Below are 20,736 nucleotides of genomic sequence, written 5' to 3' on the forward strand. Positions count from 1 at the left end.
TCCTTCTGTCTTGTCACTCCATCATCTGCTTGCCAACATGACCATAAAGTGGGGCGGGGAGAGCTTACCACTCCCCTTTCTGAGCATTTGCACGCGTCTCTTCTGCCCACATCCTGTTAGCCAAAACTGAATCTCTAGCTATGCTCGTGGCTGCATGGGAGTCTGGGAATTATAGTCTTTAATCCGAACAGCTGAATATTGAATGCTCTGTTACTTTATAAGGAAGAAGGAGAGAGCAGATGGGGGAAGGGAAAAAACAGTTTTACTAGTTAGGACTTTCCTAAACACTCTCAATAAAAAAGCAAAACCCTATTTCTTCAGCCCCTTACTCTTTAAAGTTTAGCTATTTCTTTCTTCAGCTGTCAGAAAAAGAATTAAACTACTTACAGTAACCCTTTCGTTTAGCAATAATCATGTTTTGGTTAAATCGTAAAGCCTTCAGTAAAACTCAAACCTCTCTTTCAAGCCATCTTGGTAATTGACGGAGGAAGTAGACTGGGGCCCCTTGGACTTGGATAGGCTTCAAGGGCTCCATGAGTCCTGGGCAATTGTAAGTGAAGTTGTTTATATAGCCTGGTGGTTAAGAGCATGGCCTCTGGAGTCAGACTGCTGGTTTAAATTCCAGGTCTGTCATGTGCCAGATTGGCAACTTAGGCAATTCTCTTAAAGTCCCTGTGCTTAGTTTTCTATCTGAAACACGAGAATCATAGTATACCTATTCCATAGAATTGCTGTGGGGACTTGTTAATACACTGAAAGCTCCTAGCATTTAAAGGTAATTAATACATTTAAAGTACTTATAACAGTGCTTAACAATATTGTGTTGTATAAATACTAGAATTATTATTATTTATATTCCTGGGGCAAAGAGTATGTCTTCCATCTTCCATCTGATTATCAAATAAGGTCAATTATAAATCTTAATGAAAAGAAGGAAATCACTATCACAGGCTTATGTCTATATGAAACTTCAATTTTCTCTATTTTAATCGAAAACCATCTGATATTTCATAACACAGAAGTTTACTTGGTGGAATCTACATCAACAGTGTTGCTTCACTGGTAGCTCAGTGGTAAAGAATCCATCTGCCAATGCAAGAGACATGGGTTCAGTCCCTGGTTTGGGAAGATCCCCTGGAGGAGGAAATGACAACCCACTCCAGTATTCTTGCCTGGGAAATCCCATGGACAGAGGAGCCTGGTGGGCCACAAGGGTTGCAGAAGAGTCAGACACACTTAGTCACCAAACGACAGCAACAGCCTCAATAATACTTTGTTTTAAACCATTTTCTTATTTTCCAGTTCTATTTTACTTTTTAACCTAGTAGGAAATATATATGTATCTCAATTTTCTTTTCATTACCACTATTTGATAAACTTTAGTTCTTATTTTCCAGGCTTTAATTTAAAATAGATTTTTTTTCCCTTGTCAGAAATGCTGTGTAATTAATAGTTGTTCATAAGGGGTTTTAACATCAGCAAGTTACATATATAACTCTATAAGTGAGTCAACAGCAGATATGTGTGTTTAAGTAGTGAATGTTGACTTTTTTGTTGTTGTTACTTAAACTATAAATGCAGTTGAGCCAAACTGAATCACAGTTGAAAGTGTAACATCCTATTAATATAATGGAAAAAAGAAGAGTGCATACAGCTGTTCTGGAAAGTGAACATTGTGGCTGGGGAAAAAATATTGATGCTTCAGCATTGTTGGGAATAAATTAATATTGTTCTAGGATAAATTGCCAAATGTTACATTTAATAAATCATTTTATTAGAAAGTTGGGTCAGCAGGAAATGCCCAGTATCTCATTACTTATCTTCTGTAGTTACACTGAACATGAAAAGTATTTCCATTTTAAATTGCTTTTGCTAAATCTTTGAGAAATAATTTTGGTAAATTGTTTGGTATCAGACCTGGAGCTTGAATGCAAAACAGCTGTTGTTGAGAAAATACCATTTTCATAACATTAATATGTTTTCAATTAACATACTGGAATGAATTACCACTTCCATGTTTAACTACTGTTTGACTTTCAAATGACTGATTTGAGTTCTCAATAGATTATTTACTTTAACTAAAAGAGGAAGAATTTTATTTAAATAATTCATATTTTTCTTCCATCTGCAGAATATACCCAAGAAAGGCGGGGATTTCCAATGTGCCACTATTTGAAGGAAGAGAGATGGTGCTGTGGCCGTAATGCCAGAATGTCAGCCTGTTTGGTAGGATTTGTTCTTTCTCAACTAAGAGCTTTATCCAGATGTTGCTAAATTTATTTCTTTGGCTCCGTTAAATGCCAAATTTTGAAGAGTATCTTTATTAATGCTTTTATGCACTGCAAATTATGAGGGGAAAAAAACGGCTTGCCCTTAAACAACATTATTCACTCTGAATGCAGTATGGTCACAATTTATAGTTATACTTGAATTCTGCATTGTGGTACTTAATTTCTTACATGTAATTACTTTAATTATCATATAAAATGTACCAACAACCAATTCTTAAACGCAAAATTACTTTAGTGCTTTATCCACAGGTGTGGGTGTGGGTTTGGGTGTGGGTGTGGGTGTGTGTGTGGCAGATCATTTGGTCTCCTAAGTTTTCATAAAATGGGGAAAATATTATTAAACTGTCTGGGATAGGATGTACCTATCTATTTAACTGAAATCTTTATTTAAAATGTCTGAGTGGGCTTTTATCCTTAGATCTAGAACACTTTGGCCCACAGTCTTCTCTGTTTGTGGTGTTATGTTGGTCTAAAAAGGACCAAATGCCAGTTAAATGGTGTGAATGGATTTTGCCATCATAAATGTAAAATATAGTTTCTACAATAATGTTTCTAATGTACAACCCCAAGGTAAATTAACTATTATGTGGTCATTATTTTGATAATTTTATATTGCCAGTAACATAGCAATGTAAAGAAATAGTGCTGCAATGTTCTAGGTCATATATCTTAGAGTTAACTTAGAAATCTATTTTTTTCTAAAATAATTATTTCCTTTGATAAGTCCTCTTAAAATATTTTTCTGGGAATTAGTCTTGTTCTTTCATTATGTTTGTAAACAATACTCATTTAGGGTCTTGTTAGAATGGCAGCTCATTTTTGGAATGACTTGATTCCCAGAATGTTGGCAGCTTATACCCTCTAAGCAAGAAGAAATTGAAATAGTCTTTTGTAGGGAATCTGACTTCTTGTTGTTTTTCAGTCACTCAGTCTTGTCCAACTCTTTGCGACACCACGGACTGCAGCGCACCCAGCCTTCCTATGCCTCACCATCTCCTGGAGTTTGCCCAAGTTCATGTTCATTGCTTCGGTGATGCTGTCCAGCCATCCCATCCTCTGATGCCCTCTTCTCCTTCTCCCCTCAGTCTTTCCCAGCATCAGGGACTTTTCCAGTGAGTTGTCTGTTCACTTCAGATGACCAAAATACTGGAGCTTCAGCATCAGTCCTTCCAGGGTATATTCGGGGCTGATCTCCCTTAAGATTGACTGGTTTGATCTCCTTGCTGTCCAAGGGACTCTTAAGAGTCTTCTCCAGCATCCCAGTTCGAAAGCTTCAATTCTTTGCCATTCTGCCTTCTTTACAGGCCAGCTGTCACAGCTGTACCTGACCACTGGGAAGATCATAGCCTTGACTATACATACCTTTGCCAGCAGAGTGATGTCTCTGCTTTTCAACACACTGTCTAGGTTTGTCATCGCTTTCCTGCCAAGGAACAATTGTCTTCAGATTTCATGACTGCAGTCTCCGTCCGCAGTGATTTTAGAGCCCAAGAAGAGGAAATCTGTCACTACTTCCACCTTTTCCCCTTCTATTTGCATGTAGCAGTGGGGCCAGATGCTATGATCTTAGTTGTTTTAATATTTAGTCTTAAGCCAGCTCTTTCACTCTCCTCCTTCACCCTCATCAAGAGGCTTGTTAGTTCCTCTTCACTTTCTGCCATTGAAGTGGTATTATCCGCATATCTGAGATTGTTGATGTTTCTCCCGACTATCTTGACTTCTGGCTTGTAACTCATCCAGTTCGGCATTGCTCCTGATGTGCTGAGCATATTGGTTAAACAGGGTGACAGCAGATAGCCCTATCGTACTCCTTTCTCTATATTGAACCAGTTAGTTTTTCCATACAGGATTCTAACTGTTGCCTCTTGACCTGCATGCAGGTTTCTCAGGACACAGATAAGGTGGTCTGGTATTCCCATCTCTCTAAGAGCTTTCCAGTTTGTCATGATCTACACAGTCAAAGGCAGTAGTGTAGTCCATGAAACAAAGATGGATGTTTGTCTGTAATTCCCTTGCTTTTTCTATAATCCAGCAAATGTTGTCAATTTGATTTCTAGTTCCTCTTCCTTTTCTAAACCCAGCTTGGACATCTGGAAGTCCTTGGTTCGCATAATTCTGAAGCCTAGCATGCAAGATTTTAAGCATGACCTTACTAGCATGGGAGATGAGTGCAACTGTCCAATGGTTAGCACATTCTTTAGTACTACCCTTCTTGGGGATTAGGATTCAGTTCAGTTCAGTTCAGTCACTCAGTTGTGTATGATTCTGTGACCCCGTGGATTGCAGCATGCCAGGCTTCCCTGTCCATCACCAATTCCCGGAGCTTATTCAAACTCATGTCCATTGAGTTGATGATGCCATCCAACCATCTCATCCTCTGTCATCCCCTTCTTCCCCTGCCTTCAGTCTTTCTCAGCATCAGGGTCTTTTCTAGTGAGTCAGTTCCTCACATCAGGTGACCAAAGTATTGGAGCTTCAGCTTCAGCATCAGTCCTTCCAATGAATATTCAGGACTGATTTCTTTTAGGATTGACTGGTTGGATCTCCTTGCAGTCCAAGGGATTCTCAAGAGTCTTCTCCAACACCACAGTTCAAAAGCATCAGTTCTTCAAAGCTCAGCTTTCTTTATATTCCAACTCTCACATCCATATGTGACTACTGGAAAAACCATAGCTTTGACTATTCGACCTTTGTCAGCAAAATAATGTCTCTGCTTTTTAATATGCTGTCTAGGTTTGTCATAGTTTTTCTTTCAAGGAGCAAGTGTCTTAACTTCATGGCTGCAGTCACCATCTGCAGTGATTGGGATTCCGTTCCGTACCATTCTGTCACTCAGTCATGTCCGACTCTTTGCAACCCCATGGACTATAGCCTACCAGGCTTCTCCATCCATGGGATTCTCCAGGCAAGAATACTGGAGTGGGTTACCATTTCCTTCTCCAGGGGATCTTCCTGACCCAGGGATCGAACCCGGGTCTCCCTCATTGGAGGCAGACGCTTTAACCTCTGAGCCACGAGGCATTAGGATTGACTATTTTCCAGTCCTGTGGCCACTGCTGGGTCTTTCAGAGTTGCTGACATAGTGAATGTAAAACCTTGATGGAATCATCCTTTTGGGATTTGAATAGTTCTAATGGAATTTCATCACATTCACTAGCTTTATTAACAACAATGCTTCTTAAGGCCCACTTGACTTCACTCTCTAGAATATCTGACTCTGGGTGATTAACCAAACCATTGTAGTAATCCGTTTCATTAAGATCTTTTTTTATACAGTTCTTCCATGTATTCTTTACATCTCTTCTTGATATCTTCACCATCTACTAGGTCTCTACCATTTTTATCCTTTATTGTGTCCATCTTTGGGTGGAATACTCCCATGATGTTTCCAGTTTTCCTGAAGAGATCGCTAGTCTTTCCCCTTTTGTTGTTTTCTTGTATTATTAAGCATTGTTCATTGAAAAAGACCTTCTTGTTTCTTCTGGCTATTTTTTGGAACTCTACGTTTAATTGGATGTACCTTTCTCTCTCTCCCTTGCTTTTCACATCTCTTCGTTCTTCAGCTATTTGTAAAGCCTCCGCAGATAACCACTTTGCCTTCTTGCTCTTCTTTTTCTTTGGAATGATTTTGTTTGCTGCCTCCTATACAGTATTACAGACCTCTGTCCATAGTTCTTCAAGCACAGTGTTAACTAGATCTGGTCCCTTGAATTTATTCATTACCTCTACTGCAAATTCACATGGGATTTGATTTAAGTCATACCTGGCTGGCCTAGTGTTTTTCCTGGTTTTCTTTAGTTTAAGCCTGAATTTTGCTATGAGAAGTTGATGATCTGAGCCACAGTCAGCTCCAGGTCTTGTTTTTGCTGACTGTATACAGCTTCTCCATCTTCCGCTACGAAGAATGTGATCAGTTTGATTTCAGTATTGACCATTTGATGATGTCCATGGGTAAAGTCGTCTCTTATGTTGTTGAAAAACGGTATTTGCTATGACAAGTGCATTCTCTTGGCAGAATTCAGTTAACCTTTGCCCTAATTCATTTTGTTCTCCAAGGCCAAACTTGCCTGTTACTCAAGGTATATCTTGACTTCCTACTTTTGCATTCCAATCCCCAGTGATGAATAGAACATCTTTTTTAGGTGTTAGTTCTAGGAAGTCTTCTAGATCTTCATAGAATGGATAAACTTCTTTGGCATCCGTGGTTGGGACATAGACTTGGATTACTGTGGTCCTGAATGGCTTGCCTTGGAAACGAACCAAGATCATTCTGTCATTTTTGAGGTTGTAACCAAGTACTGTATTTCAGACTCTTTTGTTGATTATGAGGGGTACTCCATTTCTTCTATGGGATACTTGCCCACAGAAGTAGATATAATGGTCATCTGGATTAAATTGGCCCATTCCTGTCCATTTTAGTTTGCTGAAATAGTCTTTTTGTAGGGAGTCTGACTAGCCTAAGAAAAAGTCTGAAGATACTGGCATTAGAAATTTCACAATAAAATAGGACCTTTGTGGTGACGTCTGCAATTAATAGTCCTCTCATAAGCACAGTGCTTCCATTTAAGTTTATGATACCCACATTTTAATTATCAGCAGACAGCCAAGAATCATTAGCTGTCTAAGAACGTCTAACAGGAAAGAATAGAGATCAGATAAACAAATAGGAAAGAATCAACTTGGAGAAAACGATCCAAAATAAAAAGAGATACTATCCAAAATAATATATAATAACAATTACTATCCCTTAGAAAGATAAAAGAATATAGTATATTAACAAAACAGAGCTGTTTGCTATAAACTAAACATTCAACCTGTATGCAGGTCAGGAAGCAACAGTCAGAACTGTACATGGAACAACAGACTGGTTCCAAATAGGAAAAGGAGTATGTCAAGGCTGTATATTGTCACCCTGCTTATTTAGCTTATATGCAGAGTACATCATGAGGAACGCTGGGCTGGAAGAAGCACAAGCTGGAATCAAGATTGCCAGGAGAAATATCAATAACCTCAGATATGCAGATGACACCACCCTTATGGCAGGAAGTGAAGAGGAACTCAAGCCTCTTGATGAAAATGAAAGAGGAGAGTGAAAAGGTTGGCTTGAAGCTTAACATTCAGAAAACAAAGATGATGGCATCTGGTCCCATCACTTCATGGGAAATAGATGGGAAAACAGTGGAAACAGTGTCAGACTTTATTTTTTGGGGCTCCAAAATCACTGCGGATGCTGATTGCAGCCATGAAATTAAAAGACGCTTACTCCTTGGAAGGAAAGTTATGACCAACCTAGATAGTATATTAAAAAGCAGAGACATTACTTTGCCAACCAAGGTCCGTCTAGTCAAGGCTATGGTTTTTCCTGTGGTCATGTATTGATGTGAGAGTTGGACTGTGAAGAAGGCTGATCGCCGAAGAATTGATGCTTTTGAACTGTGGTGTTGGAGAAGACTCTTGAGAGTCCCTTAGACTGCAAGGAGATCCAACCAGTCCATTCTAAAGGAGATCAATCCTGAGTGTTCATTGGAAGGACTGATGCTAAAGCTGAAACTCCAATACTTTGGCCACCTCATGTGAAGAGTTGACTCACTGGAAAAGACTCTGATGCTGGGAAGGATTGGGAGCGGGAGGAGAAGGGGACGATAGAGAATGAGATGGCTGGATGGCATCACCAGCTCGATGGACATGAGTTTGAGTGAACTCCGGGAGTTGGTGATGGACAGGGAGGTCTGGCGTGTTGTGATTCATGGGGTTGCAAAGAGTCGGACACAACTGAGCGACGGAACTGAACTGAACTGAAACATTCAACAAACCATAAAGAAGGTTTTTGAAAAGTAAATTCCAAAATAAAGAATTTATCAGCCACTTTGCCTGACTAATGTCAGCTTCTTATGGAATGCCCCTTTCCTTCTAGCTCTGTCCTTCTCTTTGCTCACGTGTATTTCTTTTATTGACTAATCTTAGAAAGTCTAAGGAACATATTTTTCGTGTTTCTTGTTTCATTGCCTTTTTCTTCATAACTCACCTTTTCTACAAATATTCAGAGCTTAAAGGATTGAGAGAGTGAGACAAAGAGAGAGGTATCTTTCTGGTAACACTTTCAGATGAATTGTTAAGGGTACTAACAGGGGCGGGGGGGTAAATGAATTATATTAGTGTAATCTTATCAGCGAATTAAAATGGACTGGAATGGGTGAATTTAACTCAGATGACCATTATATCTATTACTGTGGGCAGGAATCCCTTAGAAGAAATGAAGTAGCCATCATGGTCAACAAAAGAGTCCGAAATGCAGTACTTGGATGCAATCTTAAAAAAGACAGAATGATTTCTGTTCATTTCCAAGGCAAACCATTCAATGTTACAGTAATCCAGGCCTATGCCCCAACCAGTAACGCTGAAGAAGCCGAAGTTGAACGGTTCTATGAAGACCTACAAGACCTTTTAGAACTAACACCCAAAAAAGATGTCCTTTTCATTATAGGGGACTGGAACGCAAAAGTTGGAAGTCAAGAAACACCTGGAGTAACAGGCAAATTTGGCCTTGGAGCACGAAATGAAGCAGGGCAAAGGCTGATAGAGTTTTGTCAAGAGAACGCACTGGTCATAGCAAACACCCTCTTCCAACAACACAAGAGAAGACTCTACACATGGACATCACCAGATGGTCAACACCGAAATCAGATTGATTATATTCTTTCCAGCCAAAGATGGAGAAGCTCTATACAGTTAAGGAAAAACAAGACCAGGAGCTGACTGTGGTTCTGATCATGAACTCCTTATTGCCAAATTCAGACTTAAATTGAAGAAAGTAGGGAAAACCACTAGAGCATTCAGATATGACCTAAGTCAAATCCCTTATGATTATACATGGAAGTGAGAAATAGATTTAAGGGACTAGATCTGATAGATAGAGTGCCTGATGAACTCTGGACAGAGGTTCTTGACATTGTAGAGGAGACAGGGACCAAGACCATCCCCATGGAAAAGAAATGCAAAAGAGCGAAATGGCTGTCTGAGGAGGCCTTACAAATAGCTGTGAAAAGAAGAGAAGTGAAAGGCAAAGGAGAAAAGGAAAGATATGAGCATCTGAATGCAGAGTTCCAAAGAATAGCAAGGAGAGATAAGAAAGCCTTCCTCAGTGATCAATGCAAAGAAATAGAGGAAAACAACAGAATAGGAAAAACAAGAGACCTCCTCAAGAAAATTAGAGATTCCAAGGGAACATTTCTTGCAAAGATGGGCTCGATAAAGGACAGAAATGGTATGGACCTAACAGAAGCAGAAGATATTAAGAAGAGGTGGCAAGAATACACAGAACTGTACGAAAAAGATCTTCACGACCAAGATAGTCACAATAACGTGATCACTGACCTAGAGCCAGACATCTTGGAATGTGAAGTCAAGTGGGCCTTAGAAAGCATCACTACCAACAAAGCTACTGGAGGTGATGGAATTCCAGTTGAGCTATTTCAAGTCTTGAAAGATGATGCTGTGAAAGTGCTGCACTCAATATGCCAGCAGATTTGGAAAACTCAGCAGTGGCCACAGGACTGGAAGAGGTCAGTCTTCATTCCAATCCCAAAGAAAGGCAATGCCAAAGAATGCTCAAACTACCGCACAATTGAACTCATCTCACACGCTAGTAAAGTCATGCTCAAAATTCTCCAAGCCAGGCTTCAGCAGTATGTGAACTGTGAACTCCCAGATGTTCAAGCAGGTTTTAGAAAAGGCAGAGGCACCAGAGATCAAATTGCCAACATCCGCTGGCTCATGGAGAAAGCGAGAGAGTTCCAGAAAAACATCTATTTCTGCTTCATTGACTATGTCAAAGCCTTTGACTGTGTGGATCACAATAAACTGTGGAACATTCTGAAAGAGATGGGAATACCAGACCACCTGACCTGTCTCTTGAGAAACCTGTATGCAGGTCAGGAAGCAACAGTTAGAACTGGACATGGAACAACAGACTGGTTCCAAATAGGAAAGGAGTACGTCAAGGCTGTATATTGTCACCTTGCTTATTTAACTGATATGCAGAGTACATCATGAGGAATGCTGGGCTGGAAGAAGCACAAGCTGGATCAAGATTGCCGGGAGAAATGTCAGTAACCTCAGATATGCAGATGACACTATCCTTATGGCAGAAAGTGAAGAGTAACTCAAAAGCCTCTTGATGAAAATGAAAGAGGAGAGTGAAAAGGTTGGCTTGAAGCTCAACATTCAGAAAACAAAGATCATGGCATCTGGTCCCATCACTTCATGGGAAATAGATGGAAAAACAGTGGAAACAGTGTCAGACTTCATTTTGGGGAGCTCCAAAATCACTGCAGATGCTGATTGCAGCCATGAAATTAAAAGACGCTTACTCCTTGGAAGGAAAGTTATGACCAACCTTGATAGTATATTAAAAAGCAGAGACATTGCTTTGCCAACCAAGGTCCGTCTAGTGAAGGCTATGGTTTTTCCCGTGGTCATGTATGGATGTGAGAGTTGGACTGTGAAGAAAGCTGATCGCCGAAGAATTGATGCTTTTGAACTGTGTGGTGTTGGAGAAGACTCTTGAGAGTCCCTTGGACTGCAAGGAGATCCAACCAGTCCATTCTAAAGGAGATCAGTCCTGGGTGTTCATTGGAAGGACTGATGCTGAGGCTGAAACTCCAATACTTTGGTCACCTCATGCAACGAGTTGACTCACTGGAAAAGACTCTGATGCTGGGAAAGGTTAGGGGTGGGAGGAGAAGGGGACGACGGAGAATGAGATGGCTAGATGGCATCACCGACTCTGTGGATATGAGTTTGGGCAAACTCCGGGAGTTGGTGGTGGACAGGGAGGTCTGGCGTGCTGTGATTCATGGGGTTGCGGAGAGTCGGACATGACTGAGCGACTGAACTGAACTGAACTGAACTCAAATCTTATCAGCATACTTTTAGACTGATAAAATTTCAAAATATTTTATATTAGTATGAAATGAACACTTAGTATATTCTCTCATCATCTATATTTATTGGCCAAGAAAAATTATTAATATTTGTAAGAAACTGTTTATCACCTACCTGTTTTTCTTTTATCATCATGTAATCAAAAGTTAACATTTGGTTTTCTAAAATATACTCATCAACAACACATAACAAAAGTAGCCCTGTGTTATATGATATTTGTATTGACACCAAATAATATATTATTAAAAACTTATCTATCACAGTATTATTAATTGGCTATAACATTAGTCACTCAGTCATGTCTGACTGACTCTTTTCAATCCCAAGGACCATAGCCCACCAGGCTCCCACTATCCATGAATTTCTCCAGGGAAGAATACTGGAATGGGTTACCATTCCCTTCTCCAGGGAATCTTCCCGACCCAGGGATCAAACCCAGGTCTCCTGCAATACAGGCAGATTCTTTACCATCTTAGCTACAGGGAATTGTCTATACTCCCAATATAAAATAAAAAGTTTATTATTTAATAATCATCTTCTGTATTCATAACACTCTTGCTCTTGATATTCAGTGAAGGTATCCTTGAAGTCAATGGAAAAGTTCCATTTTTTTCTTCAAACAATTTCTGTGAAGCAGACTTCCATAACACGAGCTCATTTTCCCACTAAATCTTCATGACATGAGATCATGAAAAGTAAATTGGGATTTGGAAAGCAAGTTTTTAATTCCTACTCACCTGCTAACTAACTGTGCAACTTGTTGCAAGTTCCTTTCATTGTCAGTGACCTTGTGCATCTGCAAAAATTGCACTTCGGATAATCTGTAAATTTTCTTTCAGCTTTAAAAGGACATGATTCAGCTATATCGAAAAAGTAATATTTAAGAAGACATAGGCATCTGAAGCAAATATGAGTACTTTGAATTAGGAAGTGTATGCAAATCTGTTCCATTTTACTACTTTATGTTTGAAATATATTCTAATAAAGCTTTAAAAATAAAATTTTAGTTAAAATATTATCATGCAATTCAGTTATAAAACAATGTAAGTGTGGAAATGTATGTTTCTAAAAAAACTGAAAGTTTCAGAAGGCTCTATTCCATATTTAAATTATAACACATCTTTCATGTATATTGTATTATGAGTATTTATTAGAAATAGTAGGAAATGTTTTATAAAAATATTTTGTATTTTAAATAAATATAAGTGTAAAACCAACTACGTGTAAAATTGTAAAAATATGTATTACTTTCTCTTAAAGTGACTTGATCATATGTGAATTTGATTTGAATTTGTAGACCATGCAGACCAAAAGCATGTACTTTTGTAAGCTAAGATTTCAACCATAATTTGTTCAATATAATTTTATTTAATAAAAGATAAGATTATATGTTTTTTCAAAATTGGAAGAAAATTAAAAAGTAACATATAAATTGTTTATTATATATATATGATAATAGCTTTGTATTTTAGCTACAATAAAAGAGAGCCAAGAATGTGTCATTTTATATCTTCCCTGTTTTCTAATTCCTTCTAAATTCAAAGAGTGTATACAGTTTCTGTGTGTATGTGTTTGTGTACATGGCACACATGCATATAGCAGCCCTAAATTATACAAGTGTACCCGTTAACATTCCTTCATGATATTAACACTTCTAAGGTATAAACTATTGTGTTATCAGTTAATTAATCTCGTTAAATGTCACTTTTACAAGCCCTCATATAATGTGTTTATAAGTCTTATAAGATAAGACTAAACATATCAACTATCTTTGTCTTATTTTTTTCTCCTTCAAGGCTCTGGAGCGGGTTGCAGTTGGCCAAGGGGTAAGTGAGAGTGTTTACTCTAATCCAGCTGATGGAAGTGATAGGTTTTCTCAAAGTGCTCTTCATATGTGACCTGCTGGTGAACCTAAAACCTGATGGATTTTAATAAATACTCCCTATTCTTGTCTCCTCTTCATATTCAAACTTACATGTTTTCTGTAAGTTTACTTTATTATAAAAGAGAATTGAACTCTCAGGAAAAGAAAATAAAGCTTTTAGGAAAATTTCTACGTTATACTCTTATACTAGGGTCTCATTGCTTCATATTCTGTTAAACAGTCTATAAATATTTCTGAAGAATGTTGTTGCTGACTATCAACCTTTTATGGGCTTAGTTCAAGCAAAGATAAACAAGATATAGCATTCAACTTATTTTTTAACTATGGTTCAAAGCACACATTTTATTTGGTTCTTTTTTTTTTCTTTTTTTATTGACTTCATTAGTTGCAACAACCAAATGAGTTTTTATATATAAACAGATGTTAAATGTATTCAGTGTAATTGCTTTATCTTCTACCTTATGATTTATGAAATGTTTTAATATTTTTAATGTTTTTTTAAAAGTTCCTTTTAAATTTATCACAAAATTTTCTTACTAGACCTAAATTTTAGAGATTTCTTTTTAACTTCTTTTCAGAGTATTAATATGTCAATTTTAATATTTATATATAATAGTAGTAACAAGTATCATTTACTGAGTGCTTACTTTGGGTCAGACACAATGCTAAGAACTTTGTGTGGATTTTTTTTAAAAAGTAGGGGCTTCCCAGGTGGCACTGGTGGTAAAGAATCCGCCTGCCAATGCAGGAGGCACTAGAGACTCAGGTTCGATCCCTGAGTTGGGAAGATCCCCTGGAGGAGGAATTGGCAACCCATATCCAGTATTCTAGACTGGAAAATTCTATGGACAGAGGAACCTGGTGGGCTACAGTCCATGGGGCTACAAAGAGTTGGACGCCACTGAGCACAGTTTAAAAAATATTGATTGTAGCTACATAAAAAGTGACAGAACTGACTTTTTAAGACATTCAAGCATACTTTAAGCATGTAGGCTGTAGTCTCTGACTGCTGGTTTGCATCCTGTCTTACATCAGCTACTGGCTCAGTGAGCTGGGGACACATCATGATTTCTCCACAGGTTAATTTCTTTATCTGTAAAATACAAATAATAACAATCATAAAACTAAGAGTAATAATAATACCTTTCTCATAAAGCTTTTGTGAGGATTAAATAAGTGAAAGATGTAAAATGTGTAAAACAATGTCACATAGTAAGTGTTCAATACATGTCAACTCTTGTTACTGTTTTAGGTGATTAATTATGATCTTGAAAATTAAAGCTTAGTTTCATAGAGTGCTTACCAAAGTTCAGTTCAAAGTTTGCTTTATCAATTAAAGTGCCCCATATGTGGCCTCTAAGGTGGGCACTGTTATCTCACAATACACACAAAAACACTGTTAAGTAGTGAACAGTGAGATTTGAATCTCTGACTCTGGAGCCCAAGCTCTTGACTATAGTACAGATCAAGATAGTGGTTCCTTAGGGGTCTGGAAGAGGAAAGAGCATTAATCATAATAATGCCCCAATGCATTTGTGCTCCGCTCTTCAGTTGCCCAAGTGCTTGCTCATGTTTACAGTCCATCTTGTGAGTTAAGTATTCCCCAAACTTACATGAGAACATGATGCACAGCACAGGTTTAATAGTACATTCTAGCTCAATTAATTGTAGAGTTTTCCCAGCTTAGTGCCCTCTCCACTAGATCTATAACATGTATGTCTTAATATACATATATATCCTTTAAGGGTGTCTCCTCCCTCTCATTTTAAAATTCATTAAAGTGTTAAGTTGATTTATCATTTGCAGAGGAAAGAAAGTAAACTCTGAGGCACATCCAGCTTTTTCCTGGAGTGGTCAGGCACAGGCTGCTCAGAAGATGTTGACTTCCTTCCCACTTACCCCCATCTGTGTTTACCAGGATGGATAGTCCTGGTTATTCCAGGAGTGCGCATTCGAAGGCACTCCATAACTCTCTCCTTTCTCTTAGGAAACAGCTGTGACGTTCTTATTTACTCAGGGTTACTGGGGAATGATTTATTCTGTCCTGTTTGCATTCCTCTGTGCATTCCGTTTTTGTATGTTCTGTTGCTTAAAGTATGTTTCTTGGTCTTTTTGGTGGCCTTTCTATAGTCAGTTTTTAATAACAAATGTGCATGTATTTCTAAGTTATCTGAATATCATTTTATATAATTTTTCAAAAAGGTATGGGAAAGAAGAGCTTTATTTTTTAAGAGTTTCTTCTCAGCTTTCCTACATAAAAGTGTATAATAAAAAAATTGATGACACCCCATCTTTGCCAAAATGTGCAAGAAGCAAAATAGCATCATGGCTTGGTAGTGGGACATCAGAGCCAGGCTTCCTCAGCTCAAACAACAGCTTCAATATTTTTAGTTTTATATAAAATTTACATAAAATTGAAGTTCCTATCTATTATAAACTAATCAAATAAAAAATTAATTTTGTAAACCATTTATAATTCTAATATTTCACTTCATTAACTATTTCCCAGGATGTCTTGCATTTTAGTAGAACAATATCAGTAGGTTTTAATATATGAAAAGGGATTTCAACATTTCTGTGAGAGAACTGAAAGGATTTGAGGGGAATGGGGGACAGATAATAGAGATTGTAGGTACTGCAGAAAAGAATTACTCAAGATCAGAAACTATCAAATAGAAAATATATCCTGCTTCTCTCTTGTACAGTGCTGATGCAGTTGTGAAAGTTTATTTCTACGTTTTTAAATGATAAGCACTTCATTTGGGATGTTAGCTCATTTTTCTTTGATTATTCCTTTTCTACTTCATTCACTACTGCTTCTTTTATAGTTTCTTCTATTTTCTTTGAGAATTAGCCTCCAGGTACATTTTATTTAGAGTAGAAAAGTTATCATGTTATCCTCTATGTTCATAAACAACAAACTCAGGTTTCTAACATTCACTTATGGTCCCGACTCTCAAGCATTGATTTGATTTCTGTTTTTTACTTGTTTCTTGTGCTCATATGTATCTGCTTTCTTTTCAGCTGCCTACTGAGTCCCTCTTCTATCGTGCCATACTCCAGGATATTATTAAAGAGTGTTATGGCATCACCAAATGGTATGATGATTTCTTTTCAATAATAGTAACTACCCTGTGTTGTAAGTGAAGTGACTGTTCATTTTCAGGTGAATTTATTTAGGGTCAGTGTTATTAGCAGAAGAAGCTTTGAATTTGAGCATGAAATAAAACTTCTACTGATTCCCTTTTGTACTGAAAGGTTGTTATGATGATAAAGTTATATATGGTTATATATGTAAAACGTGCTTTAGAGTGTGAGAATTATTGAAATGTTATCTATTCGTAATTCAGTGAATATAATATGAGCAGGTGTGTGTGTATGTGTGTGTCAGTGCTCAGTCATGTCCGACTCTTCTGTGACCCCCATGGACTATATAGGCCACCAGGCTCCTCCATGGTGGAGGCAAGAATACTGGATTGGTTGCCATTTCCTATTCCAGGGGATCTTCCCAACCCCGGGATTGAATCTGCATCTCTTCTGTCTACTGCATTGGCAGGCAGATTCTTTACCACTGCACCACCTGGGAAACCCAAATATGAGCAGAGGTTATATCTTAAAAGTTTCACAACCACTGGAGCATGAAACTTAAGCAATTAGAACAGATATCAATTGTAAACAGCCATTGTGGCCATGTCTCTACTGATAAAATAGTAGCCCTGCATATATTTTGTTTTGTTTCTGTTTTCCCCAGATAATAACTGCCTATACACAAAGGCAAGGGTTAGGAGAGTTTTTCATAATAGTGGTTTAACAACTGCTGCTGCTGCTGCTGCTAAGTCACTTCAGTCATGTCCGACTCTGTGCGACCCCATAGATGGCAGCCCACCAGGCTCCACTGTCCCTGGGATTCTCCAGGCAAGAACCCTGGAGTGGATTGCCATTTCCTTCTCCAATGCATGAAAGTGAAAAGTGAAAGTGAAGTCGCTCAGTCGTGTCCGACTCTTAGCGACCCCATGGACTGCAGCCCACCAGGCTCCTCCGTCCATGGGATTTTCCAGGCAAGAGTGCTGGAGTGGGGTGCCATTGCCTTCTTCCTTAACAACTGCTATATTCAAACATATATATGCAATCCCTTTGGGTTTCATGAGTTTCTTCCTACTAGTTATAATTTTAGGATTCTTATTGCCATTTGGTTATAATAGAATTATTCTTAAAATTAAAATAGGATAGTTTTCAAGTTCTCAAAAACAAATCCAAACTCATTAATAGGAATGGAAGCCATTAATATTTTCAGATTAGGTATAATTTCTATGCCAAAGCCTTTGACTGTGTTGATCACAATAAACTGTGGAACATTCTGAAAGAGATGGGAATCCCAGACCACCTGACCTGCCTCTTGAGAAACCTGTATGCAGGTCAGGAAGCAACAGTTAGAACTGGACGTGGAACAACAGACTGGTTCCAAATAGGAAAAGGTGTACGTCAAGGTTGTATATTGTCACCTTGCTTATTTAACTGATATGCAGAGTACATCAAAAGGAACGCTGGGCTGGAAGAAGCACAAGCTGGAATCAAGATTGCTGGGAGAAATATCAATAACCTCAGATATGCAGATGACACTACCCTTATGGCAGAAAGTGAAGAGGAACTCAAAAGCCTCCTGATGAAAGTGAAAGAGGAGAGTGAAAAGGTTGGCTTGAAGCTCCACATTCAGAAAACAAAGATCATGGCATCTGGTCCCATCACTTCATGGGAAATAGATGGAAAAACAGTGGAAACAGTGTCAGACTTTATTTTTTGGGCTCCAAAATCACTGCAGATTCTGATTGCAGCCATGAAATTAAAAGACACTTGCTCCTTGGAAGGAAAGTTATGACCAACCTTGATAGTATATTAAAAAGCAGAGACATTACTTTGCCAACCAAGGTCCGTCTAGTCAAGGCAATGGTTTTTCCCGTGGTCATGTATGGATGTGAGAGTTGGACTGTGAAGAAAGCTGATCGCCGAAGAATCGATGCTTTTGAACTGTGGTGTTGGAGAAGACTCTTGAGAGTCCCTTATACTGCAAGGAGATCCAACCAGTCCATTCTAAAGGAGATCAATCCTGGATGTTCATTGGAGGGACTGATGCTAAAGCTGAAACTGCAATACTTTGGCCACCTCATGCAACGAGTTGACTCACTGGAAAAGACTCTGATGCTAGGAAAGGTTGGGGGCGGGAGGAGAAGGGGACGACGGAGAATGAGATGGCTGGATGGCATCACCGACTCTGTGGACATGAGTTTGAGTGTACTCCGGGAGTTGGTGATGGACAGGGAGGCCTGGCGTGCTGTGATTCATGGGGTCGTGGAGAGTCGGACACGACTGAGCAACTGAACTGAACTGAACTGATAATTTCTCTAAGAAAAATAGTCTTTTTTAAAAAAACTAAAAACATTACGACATGTAAATATCTACATATGCCATTGATTTTAATTGTCATTTCTATGTAGTTAACTCCCAAATCTGTATCCCACTATCCATTCTCTTTTCCAAATATTAATCTTCAAAATGTCTAGAAATGAATTTCTCATGGTTTCCTGTTAACTTAATTCCTTTCTCTTTCTAGAAAACTGATTTCTTTCTCACCCCAAGATGTTATCCTTGTTGGCAAAAGTCACAAAATTGTGCAAATTCATGTTCACTCACATATGGACTGCTTGCCTTCCTTTAAGCCCCCAGATCTATTCATTAGTGTGTTTATTGTTCTGTTGCTCTCTTAATGCCTGCTTAAAATCATCTAAACTCTTTCCTAAACCTTTCTTCTTGCATAAAAATTCAAATCTCTCCAACCCTCCACATTCTTGCCTGCCTTGATTACTCAATACATGTTATTTATTATAAGACTTTTTTCATTCCAGACCTTTATTAACCTTTCAGCCACATTTGATCATGCAATAATTGCTCTTGCCAGACTGCCTTCCTCATTATCTTCCATTAAGCTACATTTCCCTAAGTTTCCTCTTCCTACTCTCAACACTCATCTGTCTTCTTTAAATGTTATTCTTACTTAGCCCCTTGGTGTTTCTAGAAATTCTCTAGTGTTTTATGCTCAGTTGCTGTCTCTTTATATTTCTTCTTTCTCTTAGCAATTACTGTAACAAGAGATAACTTACATCATGTATCCAGCTCATACCTCTTTTCTGAAGTTCCAATCTACATTTCTCAATTTAACTCTAATAGCTTCACTTAAGTACCTTAAAAATATACCAGATTCAGCCATAGCCAAAAAACAAAGTCAGCTTCACCCCCATTCTATTGCTGTTTCTTCTGTCCTTTGACTTCTCTTGTCCTTTCTGGGGAATGACATCAGTTCAGTTCAGTTCAGTCGCTCAGTCGTGTCCGACTCTCCGCGACCCCATGAATCACAGCACGCCAGGCCTCCCTGTCCATCACCAACTCCCGGAGTACACTCAAACTCATGTCCACAGAGTCAGTGATGCCATCCAGCCATCTCATTCTAGCCATTATCAATCTTTAGGAATCTTAAAATGATGTTTGCTTATTTTCTTTTCCCAGTGTCAAGCCACACATTCTAATAAGTTGCCAAGACTTGAACTTGTTACATTTTTTAACACAGGGATTATTTACTGTGTGGCAGGCAGTCTATCAAGTTCTGAATGCATATTATGAATCTAGTATCCACATAGGAGTCTTTCATAATCTAGTCAGGATGGCATATGCAAAAACCAATGAAAATAAGAGAAACCCACATCCAAGAATAGCAGACTAAGTAATTAGAGCTAAAGCGCCATCTAAGAAAAGCTGAAACTGCTGAGATGTGTACATATGCGTGTGTGTGTTGAATGTATACAAGTATGTGTGTTTGTATGTATGTGTGTATTCAAATTTGTTTTTAATTGGCTGGTGAACATCACATACTAGCAAGGAAATTAAAAATTATCAGATATTTAGGAGAAGATGGAAACCAAGAGAAATGAGCTCAGCTTTAGGTTTTCATTTTTCCCCAGATGCCATCTCTTAGATACACAAAAGGCAAACTCCCTGGCAGTCCAGCAGTTAAGGTTTAGTGCTTTCACTGCCGGGGCCTGGGTTCAATCCTTGATTCAATCAGGGATTTAAGATCTCACAAACTGTCCAGTGTGACCAAATTTAAGAAAATAAATAGAATAAAGCAACAGCAACAGCAGAAGAATGATCAATAGTAGCAGTGTTTATAAGAGCAGTAGTCTAAACAGAATGAATAAAATGAACAAAAATTTCAGTAATAGAATGGATAAACTGTAGTAGAGTACTGTGCCTTAGTGAAAATGTATGAGTTACAACTACATGCATCAAAGTGAATGAATGTTGTAAATGTAAATGTTATAGAAAAATCCCTGTAGGATGGATCCATTCTTATAATTTGGAAACAAGCACAACTGTATGATTATGCAGGAGGATAAATCTGTGGTAAGCAATCAAGAGAAGCATAGCAGTGATAAACACAAGCCTTGTTCAGTGGTGTAGCATCCTGCGGGAAGGAGGGCAGCTGAGTGTACAGAGCGAGGAGGTGCGGAAGGCGAGCGGATCGTAGGGTTTCTAAAGGCTGGTAATGTTCTGTTTCTTGGCTTTGGT

At 38.4% G+C, this 20,736-nt stretch overlaps 1 protein-coding gene across 3 annotated transcripts in view; it reads left to right on the top strand.

The window, feature by feature from the left end:
• METTL25 (methyltransferase like 25) overlaps positions 1-20,736 on the top strand; it is a 125,452-nt gene that overhangs the window by 64,140 nt on the left and 40,576 nt on the right. For all 3 annotated transcript variants that reach the window (XM_055396598.2, XM_055396599.2, XM_055396595.2), the window contains exons 6-8: positions 2,132-2,226; positions 13,031-13,060; positions 16,144-16,217. In XM_055396598.2, the coding sequence (XP_055252573.2) occupies positions 2,132-2,226; positions 13,031-13,060; positions 16,144-16,217 (199 nt within the window). The remainder of the gene's footprint in view (positions 1-2,131; positions 2,227-13,030; positions 13,061-16,143; positions 16,218-20,736) is intronic.

Source organism: Moschus berezovskii, chromosome 6, assembly GCF_049115385.1.
Source record: "Moschus berezovskii isolate FMDL1 chromosome 6, NW_MosBer_1.0, whole genome shotgun sequence".
NCBI classification, from domain to species: Eukaryota; Metazoa; Chordata; class Mammalia; order Artiodactyla; family Moschidae; genus Moschus; species Moschus berezovskii.